This window comes from Balaenoptera ricei, chromosome 1 (assembly GCF_028023285.1).
Source record: "Balaenoptera ricei isolate mBalRic1 chromosome 1, mBalRic1.hap2, whole genome shotgun sequence".
Classification (NCBI taxonomy): Eukaryota; Metazoa; Chordata; class Mammalia; order Artiodactyla; family Balaenopteridae; genus Balaenoptera; species Balaenoptera ricei.
Window position 1 is genome coordinate 150,469,424 of NC_082639.1, and position 14,228 is coordinate 150,483,651.

Genomic DNA, 14,228 nt, shown 5'->3' on the forward strand with positions numbered 1-14,228 from the left:
TTGTGGCTCACAGGCTTAGTTGCTCCGTGGCACGTGGGATCTTCCCGGACCAGGGCTCAAACATGTGTCCCCTGCATTGGCAGGCGGATTCTTAACCACTGCACCACAAGGGAAGTCCCTTTTTTTTTTTTTTGAAGTGGGGAGATCAGGTCTGGTTTAATGATTGGGTGGGAATGAGAAAAGGAAATTTAAAATATGGGCCTCCAAAGCATAGGAGAAGTAAAAGTTAAATCTTTTTTTTTTTTTTTTTTTTCAAAATCAATTGTAGAATGTTTATGCAGTTATTGTGGACCCTTTATAGTTTGAATGTTACTAATTTTAGTGAATGTTACAATTTGAATGAAGTATGGACCATAAAATCATACCTCCAAATGTGAAGACTCCTTTTAGTGAAAGATAATAAGTCATGGTTGGCTTGTTAAACAATTGCAAAGTTTGCCCTCCCTTTCTCCACCTATGCTTATAAAAGGGCTCTTTTTCAACTAAAATGATTATCACATAGCCTGTCACTGTTTACATATATTACCTCATTTATCATATGCAAACTCACTCCTAGCCGTCCACAATATGGTGGAATATCCTCATACGGTGCTGTGCTCCATGAAGGAATTCAGTATAATGCAGAACTGCCTTGGACCCTTTTCAGACGGTTTATTAAGTACCCAGATTGCCTCATTTTAAGGGTAGCCTAAGCCCACATGATAGATCTCCTAGGAAAGCATCAGAGTGATGTTCCCGTGTCCCATAAATACCTATAATGAGACTCTAAAGAAAATCTTCGGGGAGGCACTGCTTTGTGATTTTTTTTTTCTTATACCTTTTAGATTTTTATGTCATTTATAGGCCTTCCAGCTTCTGCTTTTGCTTGCTTTTTCTCCTTTATTTTTAGATAACTTATGTTTTCTTTTTTTGACATCTTTATTGGAGTATAATTGCTTTACAGTGTATCGTTAATTTCTGCTGTATAACAAAGTGAATCAGCTATATGTATACATATATCCCCATATCTCCTCCCTCTTGCGTCTCCCTCCCACCCTCCCTATCCCACCCCTGTAGGTGGTCACAAAGCACAGAGCTGATCTCCCTGTGCTATGCGGCTGCTTCCCACTAACCATCTATTTTGCATTTGGTAGTGTATATATGTCCATGCCACTCTCTCAATTCATCCCAGCTTACCTTTCCCCCTCCCCGTGTCCTCAAGTCCATTCTCTACGTCTGCATCTTTTAACTTCTGTTTTCTGATTCTGTGCTTGATAGAGATGCCAATAGCATTGATGACAAAGATTCTTGAGGCTTGTCTGCTTTCACTTACCGAGTATGATGATCATGGTGATAATAGTAGCAGCAAAAGAAGTCACCATTTATGAAGTAGTTACTTAATGTGGGCCACGTGCACGTGGACAGGCATTGTCTCATTTACACCCCTAACAGCCTGTGGGTGACGGTTGTAATCACCATCCCCATTTTACAGATGAGAAAGCTCTGAGACCCTCAGAGGCTCCATCACTTGTATAAAGTTATCAAGACAGAGAGTGTAAAAGCTTGGAGATGAACTGACTTCAAAGCCTATTTTCTTTCTGTTCAGCCACATTTCATTTCCTCTCTGTCATCAGTCCCATTGGAACAACTAATGGGCTCACTGGAGCTGGGAAATGAACAAGAGGGTCAGAATTCACTCAAGCAAGTTGGTCTAAGTTGATAGAAATATAACCTCGGCTCTGTTCATTGGCATTTTGTTGCTCAGGAAATGCATAGATTTCTGGTAGGGACTTGCCCTTTGGAAAATCATGGAGGAAATGGTCCCATCTGAAAGTACAGCCGTTTAAAAATATCCTTTAGAGTATTTTGGATCTGCAGCTTTATGTAGGGAAGGATGTGTCTGGTTTTCTGGTAAGGTCAGAGTCAAAACTTGATTACAGATTTTGGTGGGGTGGTGTTGGGGATTGATCTATATAGTATTGTTGAGGTGGCAGCCAGCTGGGGTGGGAAGGTCGGCACAAAAATGCCTTTGGAAATTAAACATTGTAATGAAATCATTCCTTTGAAGGCAGCTTTCCAGGTGTGCTGTAAACCATTCTAGGCTATAATTGAAATATAAAAGAATGCTTCAAAAGCAGTGATCTATTTTTTAGCGACTGTTGTGCTCATCCTGAAATCCTAGCATGAATTAATGTAAAGACAGGATTGGATGCGTAAAAGTATTGGTTTTAATCATTTAGCACGTTGTTCAAAACTAACCTGGCTGAGGCTTCAAGTCTAAGGGTGAAAATCTCACTCTCATCTCTCAAATCCCCCCATCATCTGCCAAGGACAGGCACCAGGGGCTCCTGTGGCAGCTGTGAAGAGGGGCTCCTTCCGCTCTCCCTGCTTAATGCGGGGGAGAGATTCGCTGCAGTTCATGTATAATGAAGTGGTCGAGGCCGATGTTTTTAAAAAGTACTCCATTAAAGCTTAAACAGTGAATCAATTTTCTGTTCCAATCCGGTACTGTATGAAAATATCTACACTGCTGAAGCTTAAAGTTGGCAGAAGGTTTCATCTTTGGAGTTGAACAGTAAGTTACTTTGTAGCAGGTGAGAGAGCTGTGTTTGCCTCTGCTCCGGTGCTTCACTAGCACAGGGAAGTCAGCCTTGAGATCCTAGAATAAGTCCCCACTGTCCCCACTCAGAATCATTCCCGCTTACCTAGCATAGGTGCATCAGTACCCACATGTACAAACAGCAGCAATGGGTAGGAATACTGCATCTGGAGACTCAGGGTAGATTACAGTACTGGGTACCTGTGGTTTCTTTTCATGTGTCCCAAAGTTCAAAAGTAAAAGCTGGATCCTTGTGTACGGGCTGAGGCACCAAAGGGGAGGTAAGGTGCTGGAGTCTTATTTCCTGTGTGGTCTCAGGATGCCCTTTGTAAGCGTGAACTGATGCTGTTTTATCCTTTTATCTAGACGCACTACTTTGGCCTTTGGTTTCTCAGCAAGAGCCAGCAAGCACGATGGGTGGAGCTGGAGAAACCTCTGAAGAAACATCTGGACAAATTTGCCAATGAGCCTCTGCTTTTCTTTGGAGTCATGTTTTATGTGCCAAATGTGTCGTGGCTTCAGCAAGAGGCCACAAGGTAGGTACATTTTTTCCTCCGCATTCCATATAGGATGTGGATTAACTGTGAGGCTTCAGATGAAGTAGATGAGCTGGTTGATTTAGGGGTGCGTGTGTGTGTGTGTGTGTGTGTGTGTGTGTGGTGGGGAAGAGGGTGGCGTAGTAGTTGGGAATTGTTTACCAGTTGCTTTGCAGCTTTAGAATTTTTGTTTGAATCCATGTAGCTAACACCAGCGGTTCCCTATACTGCTAGTGAGGTAGCAGTGATCCTGAAGCAGGTAGAATTTTGTGTCTAGCAGCATAGACTGTGGGTAAAACCAATATGCTAGGATTTCATAAAAAATCAACCACCTAAAACCGTTTGGTCCACTCCTTCCCTCAAAATGTCCCCAAACAAAATGCATCATCAGACTCTGGATTTGAGGATTGAGAAGGTAACTGAAGATGGGAGTAGAGTTGAGGAAAGCGCTGAGACGGTAAGGGTTTTGGTTTCATAGGTTGAATGCGGGGAGGCAGGAGGCCAACAGCAGAGCGATCTGGGGATTAGCCCCGCCCTCCTGCTCATTGGCCGCTTTACCTGGGAGAGAAACCACGTGCCATCGTTGAAGTGATATTTTTCCCTCATCTGTAAAGTGAGGGATTTGAATGAGTCCCATACGTTCTGATAGTCTGCGATTCTGTGAATGAAACAAGTGCGTTTTTGTTGGTGTTTGTTAAAATATGCAGGTAGCGGGGGTGTCTCCTTATCATTCTGTTATTTCCGGTAATGAAGGGAATTGCATAAACCCTCTACTTTAAGCCTTTTCCTTGGATCATGGCATTCAGAGTGCTTGGGAAGCAATGCCAGTGGCATCCCAGGTAGAAGGAACAGTATTCTACTTGATTATTGCATGTGTCATTTCTTAGATTTTAAATTTCTGAAATAAGCATGCAGTTGAAATTTTTATTTACATTTTAAGGCGATAGTGTCCATCTTCTTCTTTTTTTAACCCAAATCATTGTTAAATAGGTGGTATTTCTATAAACACAGGCCATGAGAGAGCCGACAGTCTGACCCAGGAAACCTATGTCAGTCTTTCAGGTGTCATTCATTTGAAGCACTTGACTGTGTACCATCGTGCACTGTTTTCAAGTGATTTCATTTATTTAAGTCCTTTCTGTCCAAGAAATTATCTCCTCAAATCTCCTCGAGTCAAATCAAAGCAAGATGATTTCCTCCAGCTTTTGAATCCTTGAGTACTTTACACAGTGTTAGGAAGACAGCATTAGGGTAATAATAAATACTTGCTGACTCATGGCTCTTGGACCATTAAATGCAAGAGAATGAGTGCCAAGGATGAAACATGGACTATAAATTAATGCATATTGGGAAAAGTACAGCCCGTAAGAAAAAGAAAATGAAGTGGTGCTCCTCTAGACAGATTTATTCTGTAAGGTCTGTTTAGGAAGAGCAGTTGAAATGGTGAGGGACTCAGACATTGTGCTTTATGAAGTTAAAGAAAAAAAAGATTGTTTAAGCTTAGAAAAATGAAGACTTGCAAGGGTACAGTAGCCGCCTTTGGACTCTCATGGGGAGGGAATTCTGTGTCAGCTCCAGAGCACAAAATTAGGGCCGGTAATAATGAAGTTCAAGGAGCTGAAAGACTTTGGTTATCTGGCTCGACATAAGAACAGAGTTTCTAATAATAAAGCCATGTAAAAGTGGAGTAAGCAGACTTATAAAAGGGCAAGAGCCCCAGTCTCTGAAAATGCTGTAGCACAGAGTGGATAGCCCATGTAGTGTCTTGTAGAGGAGACCGCCATATTGGGAAGAATGTTGGAATCATCAGTGGTTCTCAAACAGACCAGGGCCTGCTAGATCATAATTACCCGAAGCATTTATTATAAATATGGATTCTAGGGCTGCACCAGAAGTCTGAACTGGAATGTCTCAGACTGGGGTTCACGAGGATGTGTTGTTTAAAATAAACAATATTCCTCAGGTAGTTCTGATGTTCATTCAGACTTGGGAATCAATAAGTTAGTCAACCTCTAAAGCTCTTGACAGTTTTAGATTTTCCAGATAAGTAAACTTAATGCTGCATTATTTGATTGTCAATATTTGCATTTATAAGCTGAAACAAAGAGTGTTTAAATCTCAAAGACTGAGGTATAGAGTAGGAACTTTTGAATTTCTTTTTGCTCGGTTAGGTTGGTTCATTTAAGAAGTTTGATAAAGAAGGAAAGAAGTGTTTTTCAACACAGGATTTTGAAGCAAACTCTGTTACTGTTGTTTGATCAGAAAAACTAACAGAAAATAATTCAAAACTTTGAAGGACGTTGTTTAGACTTAAACATTGGAACTAACCTATGTAGATTTCAGGTATAACCTTCTCTTTACGGGAAAGGATGTTTAAAATTAGGAGCCGGTTTGCATGAGGAGTTTTTTTTGGTCCTCCCCCTCCCCCACCCAGCATTGCAGGAATTTTTGTTGTCCCAAGGGGCCCTAAGACTGGAATGTGCCGGGGGGGGGGTGGTGGGGGGGGTCAGAGCAAGGGAGGTGGAGAAATAATAGAGAAAAGTGTTGTAAATAAAGAAAGGAACATTGATAGAGGGAGAATGAAAAGAAAAAAGGAGGGAATTCCCTGGTGGTCCAGGGGTTAGGACTCAGCCCTCTCACTGCGGGGGACCCGGGTTCAATCCCTGGTTGGGGAACTAAAATTCTATAAGCCACACGGCGTGGCCAGGAAAAAAAAGAAAGAAAAAAGGAATACATATACTTGGGAAGGTTGAGGGACACCAACAATGACCCAGGTGTGATTCCCTGAGACTTACCCTGGGTTTTAGGCATATAGACTAGAGGGTAAAGGAGACTGGTTTGAAGAGAATAACAGTTTTAAGTGCTCAAGATTTCTGGGTTTGATATTAGAGAGGAATAGAAGAGCTAAATTCAAGGTGAAGAGTGCTACCAGTAGTCATTAGGAGCCCTTGGGAATCTGAGCCCTCCTGGGAGGTTTTAGAAGCATCTGGGGTCTCAACTGAATATTGAAACTGTCCTCCAGGCAGAGCAGCCAAGGAGAAGCAGTGGTGGGTGCGGGATTCCAGAGGAATGTTTGACGGAAGGCCCCAGCAGCATTCATGAGGAGCTGGTTAGTGGCTCACTCCCCAGTCAGCCCCGGTTACCTGAGTTACCAGGCATCTCGGGTGGAGGTGGGCTTTGGCTTCTCTGAGAGCACCTGGGATCCGCAGCATCTGACACAGAACAGTTAGTCTTTGTGATGCCCCGCTGAGTAAGATGTTTGCCTAGATTAGAAATAGAAATCTGTCTTTCATTGTGGGCAACCCTTTGGAGGAGGCAACCATTCAACCATCTGTGCTTAAAAAATAAGCCTTTGTCTGGAGCCAACCACACTTGTTTTCACCCAACACATGTTTGCAATGGTTTGGATACTTCTATTTGAGAGTAAAACAGGTTCTATAGCATTAGTCGGGACCAGCCATTTCTTTTCTGATTAAGGACAAAGAGCTTGGAATTAATACTCTGTGTGCGTGTGCGCGCACGCGTGTGTGCGTGCGTGTGTGTGAACCCATATAAAGACACACTGGGTGAAAGAAAGATATATTTAAAAGATGTATATTTCATTTCTCATCTTCAGACAGTCCTACCCTTGAAAACTTGCAGGTTAATACAGTATTTGGAAAAATACAACAAAAATTGGAGAAGGATGTTGATTGCAAACTGTTTAAGAAGGTGACTGACTTAAGATTATCAAGTCCAGGTTCTTTAAGTTAGAAAATCGAGAATCTTTGTTTTTTGACATTAATTTTGATATGCTTTGTCTCATCTCGTTTCCAGGATATGACTTTTGCAGAACAAGTCTCTTCGTAAGTGAGGGAAAAAGGCCAAGATACTATGGGGAGTGGGGGATGACATGGACAGTTCAGGACCTACGTTTAGGTGGTAACTGAATAGAAGACCAAAGATATCAAAAGGAGAATACACACAGAAGTACACATAAAAGGGGGAAAAAACCAAAACAAAACTCCTGATAGTCCTACAGAAGTGTGAAAAAGCTGGTGAAAAGGACACACTGATAGACAGATGAGGATGAGTCATGAAACCATAGGAATTAAAGAGATTAGGAAGAGAGTTTGTTAGCCCTGTTCCAAACTGTAAGATGCATTACCTTGGGGCTTTAAAAATGTTAGTTTTCCTCCTTTGGTTAAAATGACTCAAGGGATGGGACCACCATATTTTTTTCCATTTTGCTTTGTTTCTCATCTCCCTTTTCGCCAGCTTGTCTGCTCAGCAAAGGGACTCTGGCTAGGAGTTCATCTTCCCCCATGCTGTCCTCCTCCTGACTCAAAGGAAAGATTTTTGTAATGTGTTTTAACGATGTGCATAGCAACAGGCTCATTATAAACACATGGTTTTCAGATTTTTTTCTGGACACAGGAAGAAAAAAGATGGTTTGTGAGAGGTGGAGAAATTCTTAGTCAAACAGAAGGATCCTTAATAATAGCCAGGGGAAACCAGAAAGCTGTTGGCCAAGATCACTGCTTTTCGTTTAGGTCTGGGGTTTTTCCAAGTCTTCCTCCAGTGAGGAAGTCCCTCTTTAGTTTTTTCAACACTAAAGAGAACACTTTGAAGAGAAAAAGTAATTTTTGAAGAGTGAATTGGCTTCAAGGTTGAAGTTGCTGAGTGTGTACATGGTTTCTAAAATTTTCAATTCTGGGACATTTTTCTGTTATCAGAACATGTTTGTCTTTCCATTATCCCTGTTGAATGGTCTGTTTGCATAGTGCTAAGGGGCTTCTAATTGTCCTAATGAGGGCAGATAACCTTTCCTACTTTTCCAGAACACATTTGTAGCCTGCTGTTGAGGCGTGGCCGTCCACCTTCCTAGAGGTAAGCATCGTTTTGATGCAAAGCAGTGGAACCACTGCTGTGGCCAGCACAGTTGCTCTACCGGCCAAGGACAGTCTTGACACATTGTGGCATTCTGGTGGAAACTTCAGGTCTGTGGGACCTGTTCCAAGCTCCCTCCATTTAGTGGGTGCTGCCTCTGTGTTTTCTGCACTTCTCAGCCTCTGTGGGTCACTCTACTCTTGGGATCACCGTTCTCCTTACACGTCTCAACTTCTCTAAAGTACTAGACTATGAGTCTATATTCTAGTCTGCTCGGTAAAACTGCCTAGCAGTTATTTCCAGAAGGATTTTGAAAAATACTTAATCTCTGTATGGGCTTCTAGGGGGCATTCTACAATGTTAAATGTAGCTCCTGTCTGGGAAGAACTTACTGGACAACGTGTCATTCCACTAACTGTAAATAAATGCCCACATTGAAAGCTGCACTGTTTAGGTACCATAAAGAGGGTGAGTGCATTTTTGTTGTGACGGTGAGTGACAAGAGAGTTATGTTATTACATTGTTAGACTATGGTGGGGGGGGCAGTGGTAACTCCCCTTTTCTTCCAATTACATAGTTTGGGCCTCTGGCATATTATATTGATGGCAAAGCCAGATTAGGTGAAGCCTTACATCCCCATAAAGGTCAAACTGGTGTTTTTTTGTTTTTAAAACTAGGTTTCAAGAAGTGGTTCGAATGACCTTGCAAAAGCTTTCTTCACCTTACCTTTCTAGTAAATACCTATGGTTTCCCTTTTAGTCTCTTGCCATCTGCCTTGAGTGCTATTGTAAACAACTCAGTGTTCAACCAGTGTTTAAAATGTCTCTTTTAAAAGCTCTAATTATGGTAACGTTTCCATTTCCTTTTACAACACCATGTATTTTGTTCCTCCGGTTCTGTGAATTCTTTTATTATTTTGAAATGTCATTTTAATGGCTATTTAAAGTTTACCCGTGGGCTGGGAAATAGGGACTCTCTTCAAATCAGACTTAAAATTCAGCATGAATTCCCTGTGGATAATATAATTTGCTGAGAATGGCAAATCCTCCTCCTGGCCAGCTCCAGCGAGTGAATGAGAACTTGTTCTCTCTCTGTTGATGATTGAGAACGGAGTTGTTTCTGCCAGATATTTTAGATATTTTAAGATGCTGTTTATACTGGGATTTAATCTCAAACATCATTCTGTGTGGCTAATGTCATGTATGATGAGATGAGAGAGGAAATGGCTGTCTGCAACAAGCAGAGCAATCTTTAAGGCGAGAATTGCTTTCCCAAAGGAGATGAGTTGATGAAAATGTTAGTTGCCATTTGCATTATTTTTCACTTCAACCTTTATTTTAAGTACCTGTTCCGTGTTAGACACTTTGCTAGTCAGTGGGAGTACAAAATGAACAGATCTCAACTGTATCTCCAAGCAGCTTTTATTTCATCTCCACATATTTGACTTATTGGAGATTGGAGTTTGTTTGTAAAGCTTACCCAGGGAGCCTGGTAAGTGTCTTCCAGGACCAGGACCAGCTTCATGGACCTGTGACCTGTGCAGTTAGTTACACAGAGCCCCACACTCAGAAAAGCCCTGCACTTGGCTTAGTGCACTGCTGTTGTTCTTCTGAAATTCTTAATAATTTTTTTTTTTTTGGCCGCGCCTCGGGGCACGCGGTATCTTAGTTCCCCGACCAGAGATTGAACCCATGCCCCCTGCAGTGGAAGCACGGAGTCTTAACCACTGGACCGCCAGGGAAGTCCCTGAAATTCTTAATAATTTTTGAATAATGAACGCTGCATTTTCATTTTTCACTAGACTGCAGATTTTGTAGCCAGTCCTGCCCAGGACAGCCTCCTACCTCCATCCCTGTTCATTCATCTCTGCTTGTTTTATTGTTGCCTTGTGACTTGCTCTTAGCTCTGGGTAGATCTGAGTCTTCTGTTATGGGTGTGGTCAAAGAGAAAAGGTAAAAAAACAAACAAACAAAAAACCACGGGGGAACACAAATAAAATTTTCATTACCTCTGCAAATATGAAAATAAAATTGAGGTCCTGGTAACCATTTCTGCTCCTGGACTTGACTTACCGGAAAAACCTGCAGAGTTTGGGGAACTGTTATAAAATCAGTGGAATTTCCTTTAGGGAAGCTGATCAGTTAGCTTATCTCAATCCTCAACTAGGATTTCCTCATGTTTTGCTGTGAAGAAGATGACTCCACAAAGTTTATACTTTTCTTAATTAAATCAAAAGCACACCTTAGTGCCTGCCTCATCATACCAAGTCTTCCAAATGCATGGAATTACTTTTTATCCTTCTCTTTCCCCTCACGGGAAAAAGATCTAGTTTGCAAGAATATGTAGGGAGATAGCTATTTAGGTAACACACTGCCAGTAGAACAATGAGGTATACACAAATAAAATGAAGTTAACACTTAACCACAATCTGGGTGTTTCTTTGATATTCTTTCCCTTTAGGGGAGAGAAAACAAATGGTAAAATAAATCAGTATTCTTTAATAATATCACTTGACATTATTATTATTTATTGTAGGTGTTCTATAATAAGTGGAAAAATTGGAATTTCAAATGGAAATAGGTCCGTGGCATCATTCGTATTTCAAAAGGAGCCTTCGTGTAATGTTAGGTTTCTTTAATGCATCTGACATTTGATTTTCACCCTTTATAAGGCAAGATATGCTTCTCTATGCTTTAACCATTAGTAAAGCAAAGTTTCCGCCAAATAGGTGAAGTATCAATAGTATACCTCAAAAAAAAAAAAAACCCCTTTGCTTTTAAAGTGTTAAGATTCTCATTTTCAATCGTACGGTTAATGTGTATTTACTAGTATTTGATGATCTATTCTGAAATTCTCAAAAGCAAACAAAAATCATGTGCTTCTCTTGAGCTGTTTGGAAAATAACTTGATATCTTAAGCAAAGGTAATACTTTTGTTCTTTGTGTATTCCTTGATTTTCAAAGGTACATTTATTCGTTTGTTTATTCACTCATTCATTGATTTCAAATAGTTCTTTATCAGAGTTACATTGCAGAAGACTGAGAAAGATCCAACATTTGACTCATGAAACAATAAAGATTTATAAGAGAGCAGGGTTTAAAATTTTAGAATATTCTTTTTTTTTTCCAAAAGCTGGTAGAACATGATGATCCCACACAGCAGTGTTTACCTTCAGCTGAGGGGTGGAGAGAGGGGAAAAATAAACAGAAGCGATGGGAAGAGGTGTTTTGTCATGTCAAAGCATGCCAGCTATGTTCTATGGATTTTTAAAAGACATCCACTTCCTTAGAAAGTATTCCTAGGATTTGTAGGGGTATCATTATAATGGGTGGGATTGGGAATGTTGTGTTAATTTCAATACTGGGGTTTTAAAAAAAACTTGCGGGGAGAGGCACAGGAAGTAGTAGATGTTTTAGAATCCTTTGCTCTACTTTTTCTGGGATCTCAGTGCAGGGACCTGATGTCGGGGCAGAGTGGGTGGGGAAGGAGGAGGGAAGTGGCAGATGTGCTGTATTCCCACGTTAAGGAGGCCTACAGTGTCAGCAGCAGCAGCCTCTAGCGAGCACAGAATCCTTTTTTGTGCTTTATGGTATAGCTGTTTTCTGGCCCAGTACAAGACTTCCATACCTACCCAGCCTGAGAATATGATAATTCTATGAGGTTCTGTGGAAGAACGTAGTTTGTATTCCATCACCTGATAGAATTTAATAATAATAATCGTGAGAGTGGCTAGCATTTATGTACGAGGTGCTGCACTAAGTATCTTAAGTGATTACCTTTTTCGGTCCTTTTTCGGTACAACCCTATGAAGGGGGCTCTATTATTATTCTCTGAAAAAGGATTGTGGGGTTTTTTCCCTAACAGAAATTTTATTACTAATAAGCGGAGATTTCGTCCATCAAAGTAGTTGAATCTTTTACTTTACTTTGCCAGAGAAATACTCTTGTCCACATGTCCCTCTACTCCCCAGCGTTACCAGAGAAACGGGAGGTGGGGCCGTTAGTTCCTACTGAAGTGTCAGCAAAGAAATCCAGAGGGCTGAAGTACCTGTAAAGTCAGAGATCATACGCTGGCAGCACAAGAGCTGATTCTGGTCTACTGGTGGGTTTTGTTTTACCTGGACCTTTTTTTTTTTTTAATTAATTAATTAATTAATTAATTAATTTTTGGCTGTGTTGGGTCTTCGTTTCTGTGCGAGGGCTTTCTCTAGTTGTGGCAAGCGGGGGCCACTCTTCATCGTGGTGCGCGGGCCTCTCACTATCACGGCCTCTCTTGTTGCGGAGCACAGGCTCCAGACGCGCAGGCTCAGTAGTTGTGGCTCACGGGCCCAGTTGCTCCGCGGCATGTGGGATCTTCCCAGACCAGGGCTCGAACCCGTGTCCCCTGCACTGGCAGGCGGATTCTCAACCACTGCACCACCAGGGAAGCCCTGGACCATTTTTTTAAGAATTGAATTTGGATGCCTTACAGATAGGTATAGGCTGTCTAGTTTGCCCAGTTCCCCGACTCCCTGTGGTGTTATAGTCAGTGACATGGACTCCTTCATGTGACCTGCTGGCCCTGTAGGCATTTAGGTTGTGACTGCTGATACTTGTGCTTTCTGTATAACCTGAAGTGCTTCTCGGTACTGGGATCAGCCCATACCTCCACGTTGGCCCAGTTGGGTTTATGCCACTCAGAGTCCAGCTGTCGTAACACTTTAGCCACCTACCAGAAACTGAAGATGGTCCAGCTGGATGTGGGAGTATCATTTTCCTTACATCCTCGTCTGAAAAGTTTGTTTCTATGTCAGGTCGCTCCAGGGTGCTAGATGACATGTTCTGTACTTTATGTAGTGGAGATGTGGCTTAAGTCTTTCAGATTTTTCCCCATTATTGTTTCAATATCTGCCTTATCTCTGATTACTCATAAAAGATTCCATCCGTCACAAAGGTACCAAATATCCTGTAGGCCAAAAAAGAATCACCCAAATCTTAAGCAAACATAGCCTATTTGAGAAAGTAGTTTTCCATCTATCAAGACAGATTTACCAGAATCATAGTTTTATGTCCAAACGTGAAACGCCACAGATTCTAGAGGCCAGTTATTTTATTGTACAGGTGAAAGAAGTGAGAACTAGAGAGGTAAAGGGGCTTTGCCCATAGTCACACGCTGCTTAGAGACAGAGAAATCGGGCTCTTCAGCCAATACTGGAATGGTTTTAGGTGAACCAAGAATGCAGACATGGGAGAGCCCGGGGAGAGGATTTATTTAAACTTCCAAAAGCCTTGGCCTGTCCTCCCCTCCCTTGCCCTGCAATTGCTAAGACACCCTGTGGTACTGGAAGAGACGTGTTTTGTCCAAGGGAAGGAAGTAGTTTAGACAGCAGAAACAAAGGGTAAGGGAAAACAGGCACTTCTTTGAATGGGGTGAGCATGATGTCGAGATTGGAACTGAGATGGGTTTTATTTAACTTTTTTTTTTGAATTTCTATTTATTATAAAATTTTCATACAATTTAATTAATTAATTTTTTATTGGAGTATAGTTGCTTTACAATATTGTGTTAGTTTATACTGTACAGCAAAGTGAATTAATACAATTTTAAAAGGTTACTTTAGATTTACAGTTATTACAAAATATTGACTATATTCCCCGTGTTGTACAATACATCCTTGAGCCTATCTTACACCCAACAGTTTGTGCATCCCACCCCCCCATCCCTATGTTGCCCCTCCTCCCCGCCACTGGTAACTACTAGTTTGTTCTCTATATCTGTGAGTCTGCTTCTTTTTTGTTATATTCATTAGTTTGTTGTAGATTTTAGATTCCACATATAAGTGACATCATACAGTATTTGTCTTTCTCTGTCTGACATTTATTTCACATTTTTATCAGTGATCTGCTGCCCTGGGCACAGAGTGAAAGTGCCAAGCTTTCAGATGACACTAAGCCCTTTAGAAGAGTGGAAAATTGAGACATTGGAAATAAACAGTAGAAAGGTGTCAGCTGGTGTCAAGTTCCCAGGTGTGACTGTGAAAGGATGATACTATTCTTTCTGGTGTAATTTGTGAGAGGAGGGGAGGAGTCGTCATAGCAGGGGCACGCTGCAACGTGTTTCAGTTTACAGCAGCCCAACTCTCAAGGTTAGCCCGTCAATCTTGTGCTGCAGCTGTCCAGAGTGAGTAGATGTGTCGCCAGCGTAAAAATGTTTCCTGCCAGCATAAAAAGGTGTTACCGTTATTCAGGGCAAAGCCCAGCAAATTT

General features: G+C 41.5%; 1 protein-coding gene across 2 annotated transcripts in view; it reads left to right on the forward strand.

Moving 5' to 3' along the window:
• PTPN14 (protein tyrosine phosphatase non-receptor type 14) overlaps window positions 1-14,228 on the forward strand; it is a 173,763-nt gene that overhangs the window by 76,091 nt on the left and 83,444 nt on the right. For both annotated transcript variants that reach the window (XM_059938094.1, XM_059938101.1), the window contains exon 3: window positions 2,945-3,114. In XM_059938094.1, coding sequence (XP_059794077.1) covers window positions 2,945-3,114 — 170 coding nt within the window. The remainder of the gene's footprint in view (window positions 1-2,944; window positions 3,115-14,228) is intronic.